This window comes from Felis catus, chromosome B3 (genome assembly GCF_018350175.1).
Source record: "Felis catus isolate Fca126 chromosome B3, F.catus_Fca126_mat1.0, whole genome shotgun sequence".
Classification (NCBI taxonomy): domain Eukaryota; kingdom Metazoa; phylum Chordata; class Mammalia; order Carnivora; family Felidae; genus Felis; species Felis catus.
Genome location: NC_058373.1, coordinates 108209573 through 108234719, shown reverse-complemented (window position 1 = coordinate 108234719; position 25147 = coordinate 108209573). Strand labels below are relative to the sequence as shown.

The 25147-nt window shown below is 39.7% G+C and overlaps 1 protein-coding gene across 3 annotated transcripts in view; it reads right to left on the bottom strand.

Annotated features, from left to right (window-relative positions):
* Positions 1-25129, bottom strand: part of SNAPC1 (small nuclear RNA activating complex polypeptide 1) — a 43930-nt gene extending 18801 nt beyond the window's left edge. Inside the window, exons 1-8 of one of the 3 annotated variants that reach the window (XM_019833098.2) lie at positions 15183-15322; positions 13240-13322; positions 12937-13096; positions 12643-12783; positions 11684-11788; positions 8550-8708; positions 6895-6963; positions 6076-6138 (exon numbers count right to left, since the gene is read on the bottom strand). In XM_019833098.2, coding sequence (XP_019688657.1) covers positions 6076-6138; positions 6895-6963; positions 8550-8708; positions 11684-11788; positions 12643-12783; positions 12937-13089 — 690 coding nt within the window. In that variant the 5' untranslated portion in view covers positions 13090-13096; positions 13240-13322; positions 15183-15322. Of the gene's footprint in view, positions 1-6075; positions 6139-6894; positions 6964-8549; positions 8709-11683; positions 11789-12642; positions 12784-12936; positions 13097-13239; positions 13323-15182; positions 15395-24933 lie in introns of those variants that run through there. The other 2 variants (XM_019833099.3, XM_011283254.4) reach the window with 2 other exon arrangements.
* Between the last annotated feature and the right edge of the window lie 18 nt (positions 25130-25147).

The window sequence follows — 25147 nt, the reverse complement described above, 5'->3', positions numbered from 1 at the left end:
GAGCCTGCTTTGGATTCTGTGTCTCCCTCTCTCTCTGCCTCTTCCCTGCTTGCACTCTGTCTCTCTCTCTCTCTCTCTCAAAAATAAATGTTAAGGGGTGAGAGGGGAAGATGGCGGCATAGGAGGACGCTGGGCTCACCACGTCATGCTGATCACCCAGATTCCACCTACACCTGCCTAAATAACCCAGAAAACCACCAAAAGACTAGCAGAATCGATTCTCTGGAGGCAAGCGCAGAAAAGAGGCCCATGGAAGAGGGTAGGGAGGGCAGAGAGGTGGTGCGCACTACATGGACTGGTGGGAGGGAGCCGGGGAGGAGGGGCGTCCTGCCAGCCAAACAGAGCCCCCGAGTCTGGCTTGCAAAAGCGGAGGGGCTGGAGGGAGTGCGTTCTGACAGCAAGCGGGACTTGACATCTGGAAGGTTATAAGTTAACAGCTCTGCTCGGAGAGCGGGAAGGCTAGAGGACAACGGGAGGGAGAGTTGTTGAGCCCCTGACAACAGAGCTCAGCTTGGCGGGGAACAAAGGCACTCACCAGCGCCATCTCCCTCACCCATCCCCCAGCCAAAATCCCAAAGGGAACCAGTTCCTGCCAGGGAACTTGCTTGCACCACGCGAACACCCAACGCTGTGCTTCTGCAGATCCATCCCTCCCGCGGTGGGTCTGACTCCCTCCTGGTGCTGCAGGGCCCCTCCCAAAGTGGATCACCGAAGGATAAGTGAGCTGAGCCTGCCCCTCCTGCCCCTGTGCACCTTGCCGATCCACCCCAGCTAATACGCCAGATCCCCAGCACCACAAGCCTGGCAGTGTGCAAGTAGCCCAGATGGGCCACGCCACCCCTCAGTGAATCCCGCCCCTAGGAGAGGGGAAGAGAAGGCACACACCAGTCTGACTGTGGCCCCAGCGGTGGGCTGGGGGCAGACATCAGGTCTGACTGCCGGCCCCACCCACCACGCAAGTTATTCAAGACAGCACAGGGGAAGTGCCCCGTAGTTCCGCACCACTCCAGGAACTATCCAAAGTGATGAAACAGAAGAATTCCCCTCAAAAGAAACTCCAGGAAATAGCGACAGCTAATGAACTGATCAAAAACGATTTAAACAACAAAGTGAATTTAGAATAATAGTCATAAAATTAATCACTGGGTTTGAAAACAGTATAGAGTAGAGCAGAGAATCTATTGCTACAGAGATCAAGGGACTAAGGAACAGTCAGGAGGGGCTAAAAAATGCTATAAATGAACTGCAAAATAAAATAGAGACAACCACGGCTCAGATTGAAGAGGCAGAGGAGAGAATAGGTGAACTAGAAGATAAAATTATGGAAAAAGAGGAAGCTGAGAAAGAGATTAAAAAATCCAGGAGTATGAGGGGAAAATTAGAGAACTAAGTGATGCACTAAAGAGAAATAATATACACATAATTGGTATTCCAGAGGAGGAAGAGAGAGGGAAAGGTGCTGAAGGGGTACTTGAAGAAATAATAGCTGAGAACTTTCCTGATCTGGGGAAGGAAAAAGGCATTGAAATCCATGAGCCACAGAGAACTCCCTTCAGACGTAACTTGAATCGATCTTCTGCATGACATATCATAGTGAAACTGGCAAAATACAAGGATAAAGAGAAAATTCTGAAAGCAGCTAGGGATAAACGTGCTCTAATATATAAAGGGAGACCGATAAGACTCGTGACAGATCTCTCTACTGAAACTTGGAAGGCCAGAAAGGAATGGCAGGAGATCTTCAATGTGATGAACAGAAAAAATATGCAGCCGAGAATCCTTTATCCAGCAAGTCTGTCATTTAGAATAGAAGGAGAGATAAAGGTCTTCCCAAACAAACAAAAACTGAAGGAATTCGTCACCACTAAACCAGCCCTACAAGAGATCCTAAGGGGGATCCTGTGAGACAAAACACCAGAGACATCGCTACAAGCATGAAACCTACAGACATCACAATGACTCTAAACCCATATCTTTCTACAATAACACTGAACGTAAATGGACTAAATGTGCCAACCAAAAGACATAGGGTATCAGAATGAATAAAAAACAAGACCCATCCATTTGCTGTCTACAAGAGACTCATTTTAGACCTGAGGACACCTTCAGATTGAAAGTGAGGGGATGGAGAACTATTTATCATGCTACTGGAAGTCAAAAGAGCTGGAGTAGCCATACTTGTATCAGACAAACTAGACTTTAAAGGCTGTAACACGAGATGAAGAAGGGCATTATATAATAATTACAGGGTCTATCCATCAGGAAGAGCTAACAATTATAAATGTCTATGTGCCAAATACAGGAGCCCCCAAATATATAAAACAACAACTCACAAACATAAGCAACCTTATTGATAAGAATGTGGTAATTGCAGGGGACTTTAACACTTCACTTACAGAAATGGATAGATCATCTAGACACACGGTCAATAAAGAAACAAGGGCCCTGAATGATACATTGGATCAGATGGACTTGACAGATATATTTAGAACTCTGCATCCCAAAGCCAACAGAATATACTTTCTTCTCGAGTGTACATGGAACATTCTCCAAGATAGATCACATACTGGGTCACAAAACAGCCCTTCATAAGTATACAAGAATTGAGATCATACCATGCATACTTTCAGACCACAATGCTATGAAGCTTGAAATCAACCACAGGAAAAAGCCTGGAAAACCTCCAAAAGCATGGAGGTTAAAGAACACCCTACTAAAGAATGAATGGGTCCGCCAGGCAATTAGAGAAGAAATTTAAAAATATATGGAAACAAACGAAAATGAAAATACAACAATCCAAACGCTTTGGGACGCAGCGAAGGCAGTCCTGAGAGGAAAATACATGGCAATCCAGACCTATCTCAAGAAACAAGAAAAATCCCAAATACAAAATCTAACAGCACACCTAAAGGAACTAGAAGCAGAACAGCAAAGACAACCTAAACCCAGCAGAAGAAGAGAAATAATAAAGATCAGAGCAGAAATAAACAATACAGAATCTGAAAAAACTGTAGAGCAGATCAACGAAACCAAGAATTGGTTTTTTGAAAAAATAAACAAAACTGATAAACCTCTAGCCAGGTTTCTCAAAAAGAAAAGGGAGATGACCCAAATAGATAAAATCATGAATGAAAATGGAATTATTACAACCAATCCCTCAGAGATACAAGCAATTATCAGGGAATACTATGAAAAATTGTATGCCAACAAACTGGACAACCTGGAAGAAATGGAAAAATTCCTAAACATTCACACACTTCCAAAACTCAATCAGGAGGAAATAGAAAGCTTGAACAGACCCATAACCAGCGAAGAAATTGAATCAATTATCAAAAATCTCCCAACAAATAAGAGTCCAGGACCAGATGGCTTCCCAGGGGAGTTCTACCAGACGTTTAAAGCAGAGATAATACCTATCCTTCTCAAGCTATTCCAAAAAATAGAAAGGGAAGGAAAACTTCCAGACTCATTCTATGAAGCCAGTATTACTTTGATTCCTAAACCAGACAGAGACCCAGTAAAAAAAGAGAACTACAGGCCAATATCCCTGATGAATATGGATGCAAAAATTCTCAGTAAGATACTAGCAAATCGAATTCAACAGCATATAAAAAGAATTATTCACCATGATCAAGTGGGATTCATTCCTGGGATGCAGGGCTGCTTCAACATTTGCAAATCAATCAATGTGATACATCACATTAATAAAAGAAAAGATAAGAACCATATGATCCTGTCAATGGATGCAGAAAAGGCCTTTGACAAAATTCAGCAACCTTTCTTAATAAAAACCCTCGAGAAAGTCAGGATAGAAGGAACATATTTAAGATCATAAAAGCTATTTATGAAAAGCCCACAGCTAACATCATCCTCAATGGGGAAAAACTGAGAGCTTTTTCCCTGAGACCAGGAACACGACAGGGGTGTCCACTCTCACCACTGTTGTTTAACATAGTGTTGGAAGTTCTAGCATCAGAAATCAGACAACAAAAGGAAATCAAAGGCATCAAAATTGGCAAAGATGAAGTTAAACTTTCACTTTTTGCAGATGACATGATATTATACATGGAAAATCCGATAGACTCCACCAAAAGTCTGCTAGAACTGATACAGGAATTCAGCAAAGTTGCAGGATACAAAATCAATGTACAGAAATCAGTTGCATTCTTATACACTAATAATGAAGCAACAGAAAGACAAATAAAGAAACTGATCCCATTCACAATTGCACCAAGAAGCATAAAATACCTAGGGATAAATCTAACCAAAGATGTAAAAGATCTGTATGCTGAAAACTATAGAAAGCTTATGAAGGAAATTGAAGAAGATATAAAGAAATGGAAAAACATTCTGTGCTCATGGATTCGAAGAATAAATACTGTCAAAATGTCAATACTACCCAAAGCCATCTACACATTCAATGCAATCCCAATCAAAATTGCACCAGCATTCTTCTCGAAGCTAGAACAAGCAATCCTAAAATTCATATGGAACCACAAAAGGCCCCGAATAGCCAAAGGAATTTTGAAGAAGAAGACCAAAGCAGGAGGCATCACAATCCCAGACTTTAGCCTCTACTACAAAGCTGTCATCATCAAGACAGCATGGTATTGGCACAAAAACAGACACATAGACCAATGGAATAGAATAGAAACCCCTGAAGTAGACCTACAAACGTATGGCCAACTCATCTTTGACAAAGCAGGAAAGGACATCCAATGGAAAAAAGACAGTCTCTTTAACAAATGGTGCTGGGAGAACTGGACAGCAACATGCAGAAGGTTGAAACTAGACCACTTTCTCACACCATTCACAAAAATAAACTCAAAATGGATAAAGGACCTGAATGTGAGACAGGAAACCATCAAAACCCTAGAGGAGAAAGCAGGAAAAGACCTCTCTAACCTCAGTCGTAGCAATTTCTTACTTGACACATCCCCAAAGACAAGGGAATTAAAAGCAAAAATGAACTACTGGGACCTCATGAAGATAAAAAGCTTCGGCACAGCAAAGAAAACAGCCAACAAAACTAAAAGGCAACCAATGGAATGGGAAAAGATATTTGCAAATGACATATGGGACAAAGGGCTAGGATCCAAAATCTATAAAGAGCTCACCAAACTCCACACCCGAAAAACAAATAACCCAGTGAAGAAATGGGCAGAAAACATGAATAGACACTTCTCTAAAGAAGACATCCGGATGGCCAACAGGCACATGAAAAGATGCTCAATGTCACTCCTCATCAGGGAAATACAAATCAAAACCACACTCAGATATCACCTCACGCCAGTCAGAGTGGCCAAAATGAACAAATCAGGAGACTACAGATGCTGGAGAGGATGTGGAGAAATGGGAACCCTCTTGCACTATTGGTGGGAATACAAATTGGTGCAGCCACTCTGGAAAACAGTGTGGAGGTTCCTCAGAAAATTAAAAATAGACCTACCCTATGACCCAGCAATAGCACTGCTAGGAATTTACCCAAGGGATACAGGAGTACTGATGCATAGGGGCCCTTGTACCCCAATGTTTATAGCAGCACTCTCAACAATAGCCAAATTATGGAAAGAGCCTAAATGTCCATCAACTGATGAATGGATAAAGAAATTGTGGTTTATATACACAATGGAGTACTACGTGGCAATGAGAAAAAATGAAATATGGCCCTTTGTAGCAACGTGGATGGAACTGGAGAGTGTTATGCTAAGTGAACTAAGCCATACTGAGAAAGACAGATACCATATGGTTTCACTCTTATGTGGATCTTGAGAAACTTAACAGAATCCCATGGGGGAGGGGAAGGAAAAAAAAAAAAAGAGGTTAGAGTGGGAGAGAGCCAAAGCATAAGAGACTGTTAAAAACTGAGAACAAACTGAGGGTTGATGAGGGGTGGGAGGGAGGGGAGGGTGGGTGATGGGTATTGAGGAGGGCACCTTTTGGGATGAGCACTGGGTATTGTGTGGAAACCAATTTGACAATAAATTTCATATACTGAAAAAATAAAAACTAAAAAAATAAATATTAAAAAAAAAAAAAGAAAGAAAGAAAGAAAGAAAGAAAGAACGAACTTACCTGAACAACAACTGAAAAGGCCTTTGATTTTATTCTCGCTAAGGATTCTGCCCTTTCACATCTCTGGATAAAAAATAAACAGGAAGGAGAAAAAGTTAAAACACATAAACATTAAAAGAAATTATGAATGCCCAGGTATTTGATATCAGAAATAAGACTGGAGATAGAAGGTACGGTAAAAAGAAATTAACATTTTTTGGACACATATTGACCAAAGACATATAAACACACACAACATTCTCATAGCAGGTCCACAATACCATCTCCATAGCTTCTGACTGTTGAAATTCAGGATTTAAGGAAGATTATATGAATGAAAGCCTTGGTGATCAGGCCACTCCCTCCTCATCTGCCTCCTCTTCTGCCTATGCCCCAAAATGACTCCTGTCTCATCCACGAAGATGGATGAAAACCCTGGAGGCAGGAAGCAATAAACAGTAGCTAGATCTCCACACTGGCTGAAAGTAGGACAGGAAGTAAGAAAAGACATATTTCAAAAACCCTACTCTGCCTGTGTAAGGACTAAGAGCACCCTCCACCATCATTCTCCCCTTTCCCTGCAAAAACTCTTAACATCCTCACTCCCAATTTACACTTGTTGTGGTCTTCCACAAGGTTTCCAGGAAAAAAACAGACTAACTTTTCATAGAGCCGATGTTTCAGGATTGTCTGAGATAATTATTTTAATACCAAGGGTCATAATACCTGTACACAGAATCACTTGTATACATAATACTTGTATACAGAACCACACAGAAAATGAAAACAAACTAACCAAACTATTGCCCTGCAAACAATCAGATAGTGAATTTCTCTGACCTCTGATTCTTGTGAATTTCCTTCTCTCTTTTCTTCTCCATCTTTAACTTTTGATTTTAAGGATGGATTCTGGAAGAGCACAAAAGTTATATATACACATTTACAATTCAAATTAACTAAAAATCAATTGCAAATAATTTCAGAGCAATGAGAATCATTTATTTTTTTAATGACTGCAAAACTAAAAGATCATTTCACCTTATTACTGCACGGTTCACCACCTGACATTAAGTTAAGATCAAGGTTAGGTTTCAGAATAGTTCTAAAAATCATCAATAAAATGCCTAAATCCTCCTAACTAAGGAAGGAAAACATGCATTTCACATAGTAGTAAGAAAATTGGTTTATTCTCCTTTCCTTCAGGTATTCAGAGGTCTTAGTAATGCTAACTAGAGAGTTTACTCAAAGAGGGTGCTATAAAAAAAAGTAGTATAAAAAAAGGGCAATAAGAGAGTACTCCGATAGATTTTTACATTGATTGCCTAGGTCATTTGTGTAACCCATTTGTAACACTCGAAGTATTCAAACATTCTAAACTGTGCTGTCTCTCACTAATAAATGTGGGTAGAGGAAGCAAACTGTTTCCTTCTTCTCAAGACTGTCATCTCATCACTTTCTTTGTTTATCTTTTCTAAAATTAAGTTTTGAGCCAAATCCCTTTATATAATGAAAAGCCAAAAACTGGCAACCAATCTTTCTGAAAGACAATATATAAAATAATAATTCCCATCTAGCATTTATGAAAACACTAATACATTATCAGACACATAATAAGTCATCAGAAATTGCTTATGTTTTACTTTTATTTTTTCCTAAAAGTATTTACTAAAATAAGATGGAGTGGTGATTTCAAAGCTAAATTCAGCAAGGCTGGCCATGAGGTTTCCAGGGTAAAAAGTTTCTCTAGGTGAAAAGGTTACTGTGGAATGTGGGCAGCTCCAGCGTCAGTATCTGGATCAGAAAACTAAACTGAAAATCTGTAAAACTGTGTAAAACTAAACTGTGCTGATGAGATCTGTAAATGGATAAATTGAGGCAGGCAGAGCATGCCCTCTCACAATGGAAGAAGCCACCACTCAGGTCTAGCAGTCTGTTGCCATGCACAAAAGTGGGACCACTATTACAAACCACTGATTTTTAACAGAAGCTGGATGTCTGGAATTTTAACTGAAGTCCACAAATATTTAAGTGCCAGTAATTATTTTGACATTTTAAAACAATTTTAGGATCAACACTGTGTCAAACAAACCACACGTGTGTGTAGGATTTGGCCCAAAGATCGCCAGTGTGCAACCTCTAGAAAATGCTAAATTATAAAGATTGGAATAAATCTATGGTATACCAAGATTACTTATTCCTCTAAAGTTAGATAGATATTATATATAATGTATGTTATTTAATACATATTATAGAATTATTATTAATAATTGTGTAAATATATATATAATGACATACAAAATCTGTTTGTAAGGTTAAATAGCATTACATAGCTGATAACTGGCAAAGCCAGACCTAGAAAAGTAAAGCTCTCGAAATCTTAACTCCAGGAGAATGTAGCCACTCAACGAAACTGCCTCTCAACCTCATCATCCCGGTCTAGCCATTAGTGTAGAATGCAAATACAACAGTGATATATTAAACAAGCAGTCACATACCTTTCTGTCTTTGTGCCACTGCTGATGCTCTAAAACTATGTTCTTAATATTGTCAAAAAAATCATCCTTTATCAAGCTGAGGGCTTTGTCTGGATTGGATTTATCACCTGAAATTATATGTTTCATGTTCTGATAATGATCATGAACATTGAGCATTTCCTAAAAGTGAAAAGATGAATCTTTCAGTTCAATTTTTGAGGAGACACTTAAAGGCAAAACCAACACAAAATAAAATGACACTCCCAAGTGACTAAGTTGATAAAGAATAATAAGCTACAGTATATTGAAAACAATATAATCATACAACCCAAATAATACAACTTTATTAATGGTCTCCACAGAGATCCACCAATCTTCACAAACCTCAAAGCCTCTGTGCCTGTCCCCATAAGCTCCATCATTACTTCACTAGTAAGATCCACGATTAAAAGAAATAGAAGGCAATTTATGGCAACATTTGAGGCATCACTTAGACCTTCTTCCCCAGAAACCTCCGGCCAGTTGGGCAGGTCTATGGGGTAAGGGAAAGATAGCACATTACAGGTAGACTTCAGAAATCAGATAAAGCCAGTATTGAGACTTGGCTCAAAGAGCAGCAGAGAACGACTGACACTCCCGTCACAGACGACCACTGCAACACCCGAGTCATCCCCAAGTTAGGCTACTCAATTCATTTCCAGTAGGTTTTGATGGCATTGACAGGGATCTGTTCAAACAATCACGAGCTGCTCGGCAGTGCTGAGTGCTCACTCATGCAGGACCTTCAAAGGAGAACACTGTCCAGACATGGGGAGCCCCAAACTTTGTACAGCTTGCAGTGTGCTGAATTCCATTATTTTACTACATGCAATAAAATACAGAGGAAAGACCACTAGCTGGACCCGGTTTTGAGGCTGAGTTCTGTCATTTGCTAGACTGTGACCTTGAGCAAATCCCTCAATCTGAGAATCACATTCCACATTTGTACAAAATTAAGTGATGCCATCTAGCCCACTATAAACTATATTAAGTGAGCTTATACAAGTGGGCATGTTCTATAAAATGTAAAGCAACATACAAAGTTAAAGGATTAAGAAATAAAAGAAAGTACATGCACCTTGGAGCCTTATAGGCTTGGACATTCAAATCCAGTGTCTGTACCTAACTGTACCCTACTTTATGCAAATTACTTACCTTCTCTGAACCTCAGTTTCCTTGTTTTTGAAATCAGGAAAATACCACCTCCTTTGCAGGGTTACTATGATCATTAGTGAGATAACAGACATAAAACACCTAACAGTTCCTGCTGAACATGCAACACATGATAGCTACTACTGTATTATAATTGCAGAAGTAAAGAAACAAAGAAATGACTGGCTTAAGGTCATATATAAGTAACAGAGTTATAATTCAAAATCAAAAGTTTCTTTTTCCCCATATACTTTTTTTTTTTTTAATCCCAGTATAGTAAACATACAGTGTTATATTAGTTTTAGGTATACAACACCGTGACTCAACAAAAGTCAGAAGTTCTGATTCAATGTCCTAGTCTCTTCATTTTATTATGCATCCTTAACCACAAAGCTAGAACTAATGAGTAGCTGAATCATGACCCAAATTCAGGTCTGCTGACATGTAGGCTTAATAGCATTTGCAGGCAGGAGAAGCAACGTAGGGAAGTATTAAATGTAAGGATTATTATGAGAGCAGGTGAAAGACTGCACAAGGACAGGGTGAACAGAGTCAACAGAGGGAAAAGGCTCTTAAAGCAGGTCTGTGGTAAGTGAAAGACCCTACAAAAAATCACGATGACTTCACATAGAAGCTTCTAGGATTAGGCATTCCATAGTTTGGCCCTTTGGACCCTTCTCCCCAATCACCCTAAAAGGATATGCCTTTGTTCACCCCAGCTCTGTTCTCTAAAATCTGTCAGGGGCACCTGGGTGGCTCAGTCGGTTAAGCATCCAATTCTTGATTTCAGCTCAGGTCATGGTCTCATGGTCATGAGATCAAGCCCCACATAGGGCTCCATGCTGAGTGTGGCACTGGCTTGGGATTCTCTCCTTCCCTCTCTCTCTGCCCTTACCCTGCTCGTTCTCTCTCTCAAAATAAAAATAAACTTAAAAAAATAAAATATAAAATCTTCCATACCTGTTTGCTGACATAGACAATATTTTCAAACAAAGGAACCTCTATTTCAACACTTTCAGAACCTTTAATTCTTAAAAGAACATAAAATCAAAAACCATGTTTAAGAAGGTATGTTGACAAAAAATTAACTTTCTACCACCATATCAGTCCACAACCAAAAATGGGTTTTGTTTCAACCTCAGGGCAGTGCTATTCCATGCATGTAAAATTCTGGGAGTCTCACTACTTATTCATGTGAAAGATGATTTTTCTCAATACTGACAACTCAAATAAAATACCAAAATACATTAGATGGTAAAGCTGCTTTAAGACTATGCCTCTTATCCATAAATCTTGATTTCATATTTTTGTTTTATCAGCTTTATTGTTTTCAGTGGCTTTTAAAATAAGCATTATAAAAAGCAACTTAAGAAATAAATACATAGGGGCGCCTGGGTGGCTCAGTCGGTTAAGCGTCCGACTTCAGCTCAGGTCACGATCTCGCAGTCTGTGGGTTCGAGCCCCGCGTCGGGCTCTGGGCTGATGGCTCAGAGCCTGGAGCCTGCTTCCGATTCTGTGCCTCCCTCTCTCTCTGCCCCTCCCCCGTTCATGCTCTGTCTCTCTCTGTCTCAAAAATAAATAAACGTTAAAAAAAAATTTTTTTTTAAAAAGAAATAAATACATAGTGTTAAAAAATAAAAATTAAGTCACTTTAAATTCTTGTTTTATGACCTATTTAAAATCAAACATAAATGGTGGCTTCAGTATTTGAATCTAAACATCCCAAGTCCAAGGGCAGTCTTCTATATTTTTTGCTTCTCACAGTTTCAAGATTTATTCCATAAATTTTCATATATTTAGAGTGTATTACATCTGATACTTTAGAGAAACAATAAGCATTCTATGATTGGTTAAAATCATTAGAAAAAATTTCAGTATCCCTAGATGAAGGTGTAACTTCTATATATAGTTAACAATAAAACATTTTTTTTTTTTAATTTCAAGAGCATAAAAAACAAATTTACCTCTAACACATCAGAAGTGATAAGTTTCATTACACGATCATTTGGGTCCTTAAATTCTTCTGTAACTTCAGCTCGTTGAATTTTCTTCTTCATTCTATATGATAGCTGTGTGATAATGAATGTCTTTTAAAGGACATTTTTTTAGATAATCCATTTTCCAAAGACTATCAGACTTTTAAAATAACCTTTAAGGGGCACCTGGGTGGTTCAGTCGGTTAAGCATCCAACTTCAGCTCAGGTCATGATCTCACAGTTCATGAGTTTGAGCCCCAAACCAGGTGAGCTTGAGCCCCACTTCAGGGGAGCTTGAGCCCAATTTGGCCAGGCTGACAGTATGGAGCCTGTGTGGGATTCTTTCTCTCTCCCTCTCTCTCTGCCCCTCATTCACTTGTGCCCTCTTTGACAGACAGATAGATAGATAAAATAAAGTATTTAAAAAAATAATAAAATAAAATAGCCTTTAAGATGTCATGCCACATGATTATAAATTCAAATGACAGAGAAGTTACATGATTGGCCAGCTGATGTCAGATCCAGAATTAGGACCTGGTGCTCTTTTAATTTAATATCTCAAGTGTCATAAGACTGAAGAAACATATTTTATTAGTGGACATTTCAATTCTTCACCAACTGACTTTAAAAATTCCTTGGTCTTCTTTCAGTAACCTCTCTGATCTGAATAAAGGAATAAACAAATGGCAAATGCCAAATCTCATTTCCTATTCTAACAATTTGCTTAACAGATGGCATCTAGAAACACATTGTATTTAAAAGCAGAGACTAAATTTTTGTTTGCAAAAAAAAAGTAATCAGAAAGCATTTTCTCCTATTTTAAGACACTGTTCTAATTGTATTGGAAATTATATAATATTCTTTCTACTTTATGGAGACTGAGGTACTTTATGAACAATGAAGTATAATTTCTCATTTTGAAAAACAATCTATTTTAGATAACATACCAATTTGGGCATTGCTGTAAAGTGAAATGCTTTGTCTAGTCGCAGTTTCCTAAAGATATAAGCTGCATCAAAATGTTGTGCATTTATCAAATCTTGCTGAAATTTTAAGACTTCATCCCAATCTTTCAGGGCAACTCTAATCTACAAACAAGAGAGTAAAAAAGTTACTAAAGGTATATCTTTTTCATTAATGTATTTTAATTTTGAAACATTGGCATTCCTGTTTAAATCAGTTTGTTGTAAAAATATTGTACCTGTTTCCTATTTCTGCTGAGGGAAAACAACAAGTATTACCTTTTGTTTTGGTTGACACAATTGGGTGTTATATAATCCATATAGCAGATACAAAGCACCAACTCTGATCTGGAAGGTGTAGGGCGGTAAAAAATATTGCCAAGCCAAAGCTAATGCTTCTTTTGTAAACATGTTCTTTTCTAAATTTCTCATTCTACCACTAGAAAACAAAGAGAAAATATATTATGACTCTAAGTAAACCAGTAATGAACACGAATTAGAAGAGGTATATTCTAGCAGCTACTAGAAACTGGATGGGCATTCCACATCTGATCCTTTCACAATTCAAGCACAAAAACTTACTTTTCTGCTGTGCTTCTTACACTGAGGAATAGGCATGCACTCGGTAAACAGGATGCATCTTCCTAAGGCATCAACTTTACTTGCTGAATAGGGGAGCAAAGGGGGAGGGGCTACAAATTATTCCTGGTTAAGAATTTAAAACATTTTTAAAAATTAAAATAACCATGGTTATATTACAGAATAAAATACAAAAGTTATATGCCTTCTAATATACAACGGAGATTTTCCCCAATACTCTCAGGGATACACTCTACACCTCATTAGTCCTTGAGACACCTAGGTGAAAAAGTTAAAGAACCACAGTACAACATAACCCACACCCTCCTCCCAATTCTGCAGGACAAAGCTCACCAAAGTAAAGAAGGAGCAGGGTAGAAAAGCAGACTTCACTATACTCCCAAAGCCTGGGATCTTCAAATAATAAATACACTAAAAGAATGCAAAATACTTACTGTAGTATTAGCAACCAAAGCAACTGCTAAAGAAACATCACCACTACTCAAGTAGTGTCTACTTTTTTTCTCATTTTACTTTTTCCTCCTTAGCTAAATATACGGAGGTAACCCCCGCAATATTTTCCAATATCTGCTTTACCACCTACTAGCTGTGTGACCACGGAGATTACTTAACCTCATTAAGCCTCAATTTCCCCTTCCATAAAACAAGGATAATTATGTACCTGCTTTTCAAAGTTGTTCTACGGATTAAATACATTAAGCTATAAATGTATGACATTTAGTAGCCATTAAAAAAATTAGTTCCTTTCACTAACTGTACAACAAATAGCTCTCTATCCTCCATCCCCCGCAATGTACAAACTACACAGGTAATTATTACATTGAAACAAAGAGAACTTTTACTTCTGATTCAGGAAAACACAGTCTTAATCACAAGAATTCATTCAGCCAATCATTTAGCTTTTTCAATATTGTGTGTGTTATGCTAATGAATATCAAACTTATCCAGTCACTGTCCTCACAGAGCTCTGTCTAATGGAAGGAAAACTTTAAAGCAATAATAATAATAATAAATGAATATTTACAGGGCAATGAAGGGTACCCTTAACACGTATTAGCTCATTTAACACTCATGACTGCAATAAGAGGTATTCCAGTCTCCATGCTATGGATATGGAAGTTCAGGCAAGTAATTTGCCCGAAGTCAGAGTTACTCTTTGGGCTGTGATTCAAATTCAGGCAGTCCCGCTCTGTAATCTGCTTGCTCTTAACCGCTATACTCTACCACCCTTTGAACTACACGCTGAAAATAACCTGTGCTAAGTCGAGAGATAAAAGAAGCATAATGCTCTGGGGAAAAAACCCAGTATGAACGCCTGACTTACTCTAGAAGGGCAAAGGAAGGCTTCCCTGAAACACTGTTCATTTGAGATTAATCTGAGTTTAGAAAAAGGTGGTCTGGCAGAAGGAACTGGGGGGAAAGCTCCAGGCCCAGTAAAGCCTGAAGAGGACCACAGGCGGCCTGGAGCAAGACAAACCACTGGAGTGGTAAGCAGGGGAAGGACAGGATCGGACTGGCACTCTAGAAAGACAACTGTGGTTGTATGAAAAACGAATTCAGTCGTGCAGCGTTCTGTCTTTGCTTGGGTGTTTGTTTTGTTTTTAAACAAGGGGCTTTAGGAGAACAAGGCTGGAGGAGGGCAAATGGTGGGTGACCTGGGCCAGGGTGAGGCAGAGGAGATGGAGAAGACGGTTTAGAAGGGTGGCCAGGCAGAAATACATACTCGGAGGGAGGCCGCAAAAGGACGCAGACGAAGCCAATGAAACTGCCCAGGAAGAAGGCCCGGGAGAGCTGGGGGCAGCGTGCAGGGGCTGCAGCCTTCCTCAGCCCTTCCCAGGAGCAGCAGCGCTTTGGGGAATAAAAAAGCTTCCTACTCCGCCTCTGAGCAGGGAGTGATGCGAGGGTAGCGGACTAGAAACACCCACCAGAAGATGGTCCCGAACTTCATGCTCCTCCAGAGCTCCGTGAAGTCCTCGAAGCGCACGCTATCGGTCTCCTGGAAGCGGCTGAGCAGCGCCTCGCAGTCAGTCTGCAGGCCTGCAGGAGTCCCCATGCCTGCAAAAGCCCCTAGACCACGCGCGGACCAGCCGTCGGCTGTCGCCCAGGAAACCGAAGCCGGACGTCCCGCCCCCTGTGCTTGACGTACTTGCCTTATCCGGCCCCTTTAGCTCCGCCTCTAGCCGGACTGGTGAGAATTGTGGGTTTTGCTTCTTGCGCATGAGTGGATGTGTGCCCGTACCTGCTCTGATCTGCTTAAAGATAGAGGGCTAAGGTCAGTTCTCTCAGTTTCATTGAAGAAGTTTCTATCTCAGGAGTCGTGTGAGCCCAAGCAGGATTTTAGGTCTGCATTAGGCTAGCTTATGTAAATTGGCTTTACCCTTACTTTCCTTTAAAGTGACCCTGGGGGCGCCTGGGTGGCTCAGTTAAGCCCGTGACTTCGGTTCAGGTCATAATCTCGGGGGTTTGTGAGTTCGAGCCCCTCATCCTGCTCTGAGCTAACAGCTCAGAACCTGGAGCCTGCTTGAGATGCTGTGTCTCCCTCTCTCCCTGCCCTTCTCCCGCTGGCACTTTGTCTTTATATCAAAAATAAACATTAAAGTGATCCTGGAGTCACAGAAGTCAGCTTTTATAGTTCGGCAAGAACAGGTCCCATCTTCCACCTAATTCTTCGTGGAAACAGGATCTGAAGAAGACCTTTTACTAGGAAATGAACTCCACTTATTCTCTCATAGTTTACAACCACATAGTATAGTGTTCAATGTGTGTCTCTCGTTGTAACCAGTGCAGTCTTCTGCAACCACAAATTGAGAAACTTGGGAACATCTCCCCACCGCCGCTCACACCCCTATGTTCATAATAATCTGGCCTAGTACTTGGCAGAAAGTACGTATTTATCGATTATTTGGCTTAATTGGCACTCTGTGTATCCTCCACCTCTTACTCCCTGGAGCTAGATATGGAGTAGTATGCTGGACTTCTCACCATTTTCAGATTGCAGGGCATGCTATTTTTATTCTTTAGGAGTGGTATGCCAATATAATGGAAAGCATTAGACCATCTGTAGATGGAGGTTCAACTCACTTAACTTTCCTGATCATTGATCTTTTTAAAAAAATTTATGTAATATTATTTATGTATACAGAAAACCTTATGTAACATGTCTAAGATAAGCATAACAATGAAGTGAACATTTGTGTACCTTCTACCTGTGGAGGAACAGGAACAGGAACAAGTCTGTCACATTCATCTGTGAACTCCTCCCCTAATTTATTCCCCTGCCTTTACCACTACCATGGTAACAACTACCTTGTTTTGCTTCTCATTCTTTTGCGTCCGACTTCAGCTCAGGTCATGATCTCATAGTTTGTGGGTTCAAGCCCCTTGTTGGGTTCTGTACTGACAGCTCAGGGCCTGGAGCCTGCTTCAGATTCTGTCTCCTTCTCTCTCTCTCTGCTCCAACCGCACTTGTGCTCTTTCTCAAAAATAAATAAATATTTAAAAGTTATTCCTTGTTTATCTTAAATACAGTCTAACTGTATTTTAAAGGACGTCCTTTTTCTTTGTCAAATATGGCAATTCTACTTACACATTACAGCAGTATATATATACATATATACATATGTATATATACACATATGCGTATATACACATATACATATATATACACATATGTGTATATATATACGTATATACACATATATGTATATATACATATATACACATATACACACATGTATATATGTATATATATACATATATATATAGAAATGTTGGATGATAATGGGTGCAAGTGTAAAACTTTAAAAGATAACGTCAAATTGTTTTTCTAGAGTGGTTGAACGGATTGTCACTTCAATATCCGTGTATGGCAGTTCCAAATTCAGCCATATCATCTCAGAAACTTGATACCTAATTGTGCTGTTAACATTCATTTCTGTGATTATTAATAGTTGTGCATCTTCTTAAATTCTAATCTTCTTCCTGTTCCCTCTACTATGAAATGCCTGTTCATATGTTTTGTCCATGTTTCAATTGGGTTGTTTGCCTTTTTCATACTGATCTGTAGGATCACCTTATATATTCTGGATCTTAAACTGTTGTTTGTTATATGTATTATAAATATCTTTCCCCAGTCTGACTTATTTTTGTTTTTTATCTTTATGGTGATATTTGATATACAGAAATTCTTATTTTTACTGTAGTCAATTTTTAAATCTTTTCCAATAAAGACTTTTGTCGATACATATGTTCTCTATATTTCATTATAGGGAATACCAATAGCGTAACTTAATAGACCTTAAATGCTCAGTGGCTTAACATAAATGAAATTTATTTTTCTTTCCCATTAAATTCAATTAATGGCAAGTTGGGATGGGAAGGGTTCTGCACCAAAAAGTCATCCAGGGACCCAGACTGATGAAGCCTCTGCTGTCTCCAGTCATTGGTTTTCAAGAGCACGCTGAGCCCTGACATCTAGTCTGTAGACAGGGAAAGAAAGAGGATGTGAAAGACTGCATGAGAGACTTTATGGGCCATGCCTGGAAGTGGTACACCCTCAAAGGTGGTCTGCTGACCTCTGCTGGTCTACAAACTATTACCTCTCCATCACTCTTTAGTACAGAAATTAAGAGTAAGTATTTGCAAACGCTTACTAGCAATCTGGCAAAGTAATTTTATGTCTGTTAAATCTAATAATAAAAAGCGGGACTGCATATGACATGACTTTTTAAATCTCAGTCTTCTGGTAATTTATTTCTTTTTTCCATTTACAAAAGCACTGGTCCACAATTGGAGAGAAATTGTCCATTACCACAGATAGTTTGAGAAGCACTGGGGTACACCATTTCAGTCCATATCCCGTTGGCCAAAAGTTAGTCACATGGGCCCACCCAGAGGCAAAGAGACCTGAGAAATGTTGTCCCTAACTGGGCAAACTCTTCCTCACAACTCCAATCTGTGGAAGAGGTACTTAATCTTTGTCGAACTGCCAACATTGCTGCCACAATTTTCTATCAAAAGTCTTAAAGTATTGCCTTTCACTGTTAATTCACTGTATCCATCTAAAAATGATTTCTAGGGGTGCCTGGATGGCTCAGTCGGTTAAGCGGCCGACTTCAGCTCAGGTCATGATCTCGCAGTTTGTGAGTTCTAGCCCCGCGTCGGGCTCTGTGCTGACAGCTCATAGCCTGGAGCCTGCTTCAGATTCTGTGTCTCCCTCTCTCTGACCCTCCCCTGTTCATGCTCTGTCTCTTCCTGTCTCAAAAATAAATAAACGTTAAAAAATAAAAATAAAAATGATTTCTATGTATGGTATGGGTTAAGGATCCAATTTCACTTTTTTTTGCATATATATAAATATATATATATATGCATGTATATGTATTTTCCATATGTGTAATTTCCTAGCACCACCAACTGAATAATCCATCCTTTCCCTAATGATCTAAAAAGTCACTTCTATCACATACTAAGTGTGCAGGGCTAACTGAAGCCAATACACAATTGTGTGGCTCTGTACCTGTTGTTACGATGCCAGAATATTTACATTACTGTTAGTATATGTAATTTATTGCAGCAATTCTGAATACCTGTTGCTCCCCCTTTCCCATGGGGCTTGCTGTTTTTGTGGTTTCTTTCTTTATTTGTTTACTTACCTGATTAGACTATTTTAGTGAAGTCCATTTCTCTCTTAAGGCCACTTAAGAGCCTAAGTAGCTCTTCAGAGGGTACAGCCCTGGCTATGCACACACTTGCCTGGGGATTACAGTGGTTTTACCAAGGCTTTCTTTGGCTGTCTCTTTTCCAGAGCTCTCTGTTAAAGAGCCTGACTCTGTTGGCATCACACCCAGCTATTAGGCTACCCCAATTGCCTATTGATTGCTCCACTGTTTTTGAGTGTGCTGGGGCATGAATTGCTCCAGTAATCCAATCACATTTAGGCTCCTTTAGAGGTAGTCTTTGAGGTTTGTTCTGATCCCAAGAGGGCTCCTCTTAGTTGTCTCTTTCCCTGGATTTCTCTGGTAAACTAGTTAGCCTGCAGTTTAACTTGTTGCTGCCATGGAGCTACCAGCCTCCTCTTAATTATTTACCACCAAAATATCCGTTGTTTTCAAGAGCACCTTTGAGTTTGAATTTTCTCACACTCTTCCAAATAAAGCCCTTTCTTTTGGGAGAGCTTCTGAGTTCTCTATTCTAATGGATTTTCTCTCCCCCTGGGCAAAATCTCTGAGCCACTGCTGTGGAGCTGAGGATGGGGACAATGGCCCACTTCTCTCAGAATGATACCTCTGCTTTAGGAGGAGGGCTCTGGGAGGAGGCAGTTTCTATTCTTCTCAGGCTGCTTCTGCTGGCATGGAACTTCCCAGTTTACATGTGAGCTGGGGTGAAAGTGATTGGGATCACAGCACTTTTGGACTGCTGCACCTGGGATAGAGCCTCTGTCCAATGAATGGTGCCTGAAAGGAAAGGGGTTCGCAATCTCCCCAGTCTCTAGGCCATACTTACCTGAAATTTAGCTTTTGCAACATGATTCTAAAGATGAGAAATGCTAGCAGCCTGGCCCTCCCAGAGAGATGACATAGCCCTTTACTGGGATCTAGCAAAAGAGGGAGTCCCTTAGAGAGAGTTGAGCTTCTGTCATACTGAGCAGGATGGGAGAGGCAGCAGATCCCGTCTCAAGGGTCACTAACTCCTGATGTTCTTAACAAGATTTAGTATATTTTCTTGAATTAAAATTTCTTCATCTGCTGTATTCTCTTCAATTTCAAGAAACTTTAAATGGTATTTAAAAAAAATTCTCGCCAGTTGTACTTTCACTGGAGAGCAAGTCCACAGAGCTACTATTACTGCCATTTTCCTGGAGATGGATTTAAAGGCATAACTCCCCCATCCAATGACTGATCAGTGTAGGGATGAAAAGGCTCTGGCCCTCTCTGTGACTTGGGACAACTCTCAAGGACTATCCCAGGGCCAGAGCTCCCATATGGCTGCTGAAGATCTTTGTTGGGACTGCATCTCAACTCAGGTTCTTCCTCTACCCCCTTCTGCGTTTTCGTTTCCTTGTGTTGTTCCTTAAAGCACTCCCTAAGACATGACCTGCGATGTCCATCTCAGAGTCCACTTCCTAGGGAACCCAATGGCAGAGACTTGGGTACCATTATACTACTCTCTTTACTTTTGTACATGTTAAAAGTCTTGTACATGTTCATAGTGAAAATGTAAGGAAAGAAAAGAACTGTATCAGACTGGATGTGGTGGATAAGATTGTAAGTGACAAATGACCTCTGGGGTTCTGGTTTGGGAGACTGTGTGGTGCCATTCACTGAGCAGGGAACACAGTATGGGAGCTATTTGGAGAACATATGATGAACCATTTGGAGCACAGTTAGTTTTTCAGAGGCCGAATTTGAGGTTCTTGTGGGGAGCAGTATAGTCTGGATTCAGATTATCAAGCTACAAACAATTCATGAAAAGGAAAGGTAATGGTGACTTAGAACATCTTAAATGGCCAAAACATTGTTTAGCTTCCAGTTGTGTTTTTCCCAATTACAGTTGAATGTGAGTAGCTCATAGAATGGGAATTAACCATACTCTTGATGGCAGGCACTACATTCTAGAATATTTGAATCACCAACAGGTCTTATAGTAACAATTGTCCGAGTCTGTTCATGCTGCTGTAACAAATATTATAAGCTGGGTAGCTTATAAACAACAAACATCTACTTACTCCTTACAGTTCTGGAGGCTGGCGAGAACCCTGTTCCAGTTGCAGTGCAGACTGCTGATTTCTCACTGAATCCTCACACAGCCAAAGGGGAAAAAGAGCTTTCTGGAGCCTCTCTTGTAGGAACATGAATCCCTTTCAGGGTCTACCCTCATGACCTAATCACTGCCCAAAGGCCCTACCTCCTAATACTATCATCTTGGAGGTTAGGTTTCAGCATATGAATTTGAGAGGAAACAAACAGTTGGAACATAGCAAACACCTTGGACTCACTCAGCCCTCGGTTGTTGTTCACTGAAGGAATGGATTTCACTGCAAGGACTAGAAAACAGTCTTGTTTTCCCCATTCTGTTTCTCTGATCATAATTCTTCTCTGGTTCCCACATCATAGGAGATCCTCTCCCACCTTTAATCATATGTGAGTTGTCTTTGTGCAAACAGAGTGGAAGTTTTTAAGGAACAAATTATCAATCCGATGGAATCATGCTCCAAAGGAATTAAGAATTTTTGTAGGGGAGATGAGACATGCATGAATGATCAAGGAAGATTAAAAAAAAAAACCAAAAACACATAGAGTATCATGTCATCTGTGAAGAGTGCAAGTTTGACCTCCTCCTGGCCGATTTGGATGCCTTTTATTCCTTTATGTTGTTTGATTGCAGAGGCTAAGACTTCCAATACTATGTTGAATAACACTGGCGAGAGTGAACATCCCTGTCTTGTTCCTGACCTTAGCGGGAAAGCTCTCAGTTTTTCCCCATTGAGGATGATATTAGCGTTGGGTCGTTCATATATGGCTTTTATGATCTCGAGATCTGATCCTTCTGTCCCTACTTTCTTGAGGGTTTTTATCAAGAAAGGATGCTATATTTTATCAAATGCTTTCTCTGCATCTATTGAGAGGATCATATGGTTCTTGTCCTTTCTTTTATTGATGTGATGAATCACATTAATTGTTTTGCAGATATTAAACCAGCCCTGCATCCCGGGTGTAAATCCCACTTGGTTGTGGTGGATAATTTTTTTAATGTATTGGTGGAGCCGGTTGGCTAATATCTTGTTGAGGATTTTTGCATCCATGTTCATCAGGGAAATTGGTCTATAGTTCACCAAAATACCGCTAGAACTGATTCATGAATTCAGCAAAGTTGCAGGATATAAAATCAATGCACAGAAATCAGCTGCATTCCTACTCACCAACAATGATGCAACAGAATGAGAAATCAAGGAAGTTATCCCATTTACAACTGCACCAAAACCTATAAAATCCTAGGAATAAATCTAACCAAAGAGGTGAAAAATCTATACACTGAAGACTATAGAAAGCTTATGAAAGAAACTGAAGACACAAAAAAAATGGAAAAAGATTCCATGCTCCTGGATAGGAAGAACAAATATTGTTAATATGTCAATACTACCCAAAGCAATCTACATATTCAGTGCAATACCTACCAGAATAACACCAGCATTCTTCACAGAGCTAGAACAAATAATCCTAAAATTTGTATGGAACCAGAAAAGACCCCGAATAGCCAAAGCAATCTTGAAAAAGAAAACCAAAGCAGGAGGCATCACAATCCCGGACTTCAAACTATACTACAAAGCTGTAATCATCAAGACGGTATGGTACTGGCACAAGAACAGACACTGAGATCAATGGAACAGAATAAAGAACCCAGAAATGGACCCACAAACGTATGGCCAACTAATCTTTGACAAAGCAGGAAAGAATATCCAATGGAATAAAGACAGTCTCTTCAGCAAGTGGTGCTGGGAAAACTGGGCTGTGACATGCAGAAGAATGAACCTGGACCACTTTCTTACACCATACACAAAAATAAACTCAAAATGGATGAGAGACCCAAATGTAAAACAGGAAGCCATCAAAAGGAGAAAGCAGACAAAAACTTCTTTGATCTTGGCCGCAGCAACTTCTTACTCAACACGTCTCCAGAGGCAAGAGAAACAAAAGCAAAAATGAACTACCGGGACCTCATCAAAATAAAAAGCTTCTGCACAGCAAAGGAAACAATCAGCAAAACTAAAAGGCAACCGACAGAATGGGAGAAGATATTTGCAAATGACATATCAGATAAAGGGTTAGGATCCAAAATCAATAAAGAACTTACCAAACTCAACATCCAAAAAACAAATAATCCAGTGAAGAAATGGGCAAAAGACATGAATAGACACTTCTCCAAAGAGGACATCCAGATGGCCAACCGACACATGAAAAAATGCTCAACATCAGTCATCATCAGGGAAATACAAATCAAAACCATATTGAGATACCACCTCACACCTGTCAGAATGGCTAACTCAGGCAACAACAGATGTTGGCAAGGATGCAGAGAAAGAGGATCTCTTTTGCATTGTTGGTGGGAATGCAAGCTGGTGCAGCCACTTTGGAACACAGTATGGAGGTTCCTCAAAAAAGTAAAAATAGAACTACCCTACCACCCATCAACTGCACTACTAGGTAGTTATCCAAAGGATACAGGTGTGCTGTTTCGAAGGGACACATGCACCCCAACGTTTACAGCAGCACTATCAACAATAGCCAAAGTATGGAAAGAGTCCAAATGTCCATTGATGGATGAATGGGTAAAGAAGATGTGGTATATACATATACAATGGAGTATTACTCAGCAAACAAGAAGAATGAAATCTTGCCATTTGCAACTATGTGGATGGAACTGGAGGGTATTATGGTAAGCGAAATTAGCCAGTCAGAGAAAGACAAATATCATATGACTTCACTCGTAAGAGGACTTTAAGATACAAAACAGATGAACATAAGGGAAGGGAAACAAAAATAATATAAAAACAGGGAGAGGGACAAAACAAACAGAGGGAGAACAAACAGAGGGTTACTGGAGGGGTTGTGGGAGGGGGGATGGGCTCAATGGGAAAGGCGCATTAAGGAATCTACTCCTGAAATCATTGTTGCACTAGATGCTAACTAATTTGAATGTAAATTAAAAAAATAAAATTAAATTAAAACAAAAGAAAAAAACCACACATACAACAAGAAGTAAAGTAAGAAAGCTAAAGGTGTAGTGCCATGTAAGTTCACAGGGGTGGCAAATATTTGCAGCTGAATCCGCCTGGGAAGAGGCATAGCACCCACCCAAGCTGTGCTAGCCCCTCTGATTTGTACTGTTAATACTTCACTTTGGTTTTGCTTTCAATATTCTACCAGCAGACTGCAAAATCAGGACACAGTTTATAATGGCTCACCCCACAGCTGTTCAGTGCTCCTAGTAAAGAGTTTGTCATCGCTGTGTATATGACACATAGTTGTGTGTAGAACATTAAAAACAATTTGTTTCAAAGAGCAAAAAATATAAACAAGAAATACTGAAAAGGACCTTAATGTTTTTCTTAATGTTTTAATGTTTCAAAGATCTCTAAAAAAACAGATTTGACTTAACAGAGTCCTAGTCTACTTGTGAGGCTAATTATATGATGTTTCTGAACTTTTTAAAATGCATTGCCCTTGGTGATAAACATTACAGGCAGCCACTTCACCCCCCCCCCCCCAGCCTGCTCCCCTCTGTGGAGAATCACCAGTTTATGGTTATTAAGCATCCACAGGACCAAAAGACTTGAGCACCCTCTTTAAATAGCACCTCTCTAATTAAACACAAACACACAAGATACTAAGGCTACAGATCAGTGTTTATTAGTAAAAAAACATTTAAAACACCTCCCCCACTTTTTAAAAATGGACTCTTACTTTCTTAAATATTGTTTGAAAAACCATAAACAATGAATTATCCTGAAGGAAACAAAATAAAATGTAAAATGTTGACAACCCCGGATATGCATGGATGAGGTTATTTTAAACAATACCTTTCTTTGTACTTTACTACAAACTGATCAACCTAAACATACGACTTACAGGAGATTAAATTCAATGCCCCAAGCCTTCCCATATTCCATAAACTCACCTCCCTTCTGTCCAACAAGATTATCTTCTTCCAAAGGAGTCTTAATATCTGGCATTGGTAGGGTGCTGGCACACAGTATTCAAAAAACAAGCAAGCAAAAAGCAAAACAAAAACAAAAAACAAACAAAAAACCACCTGGGGCAGGTAAAGTTTCAATTTACATTATCAGGGATATCTCAAAGCGCTTTATTTAAAATGAACTAAGTCTTTGAGT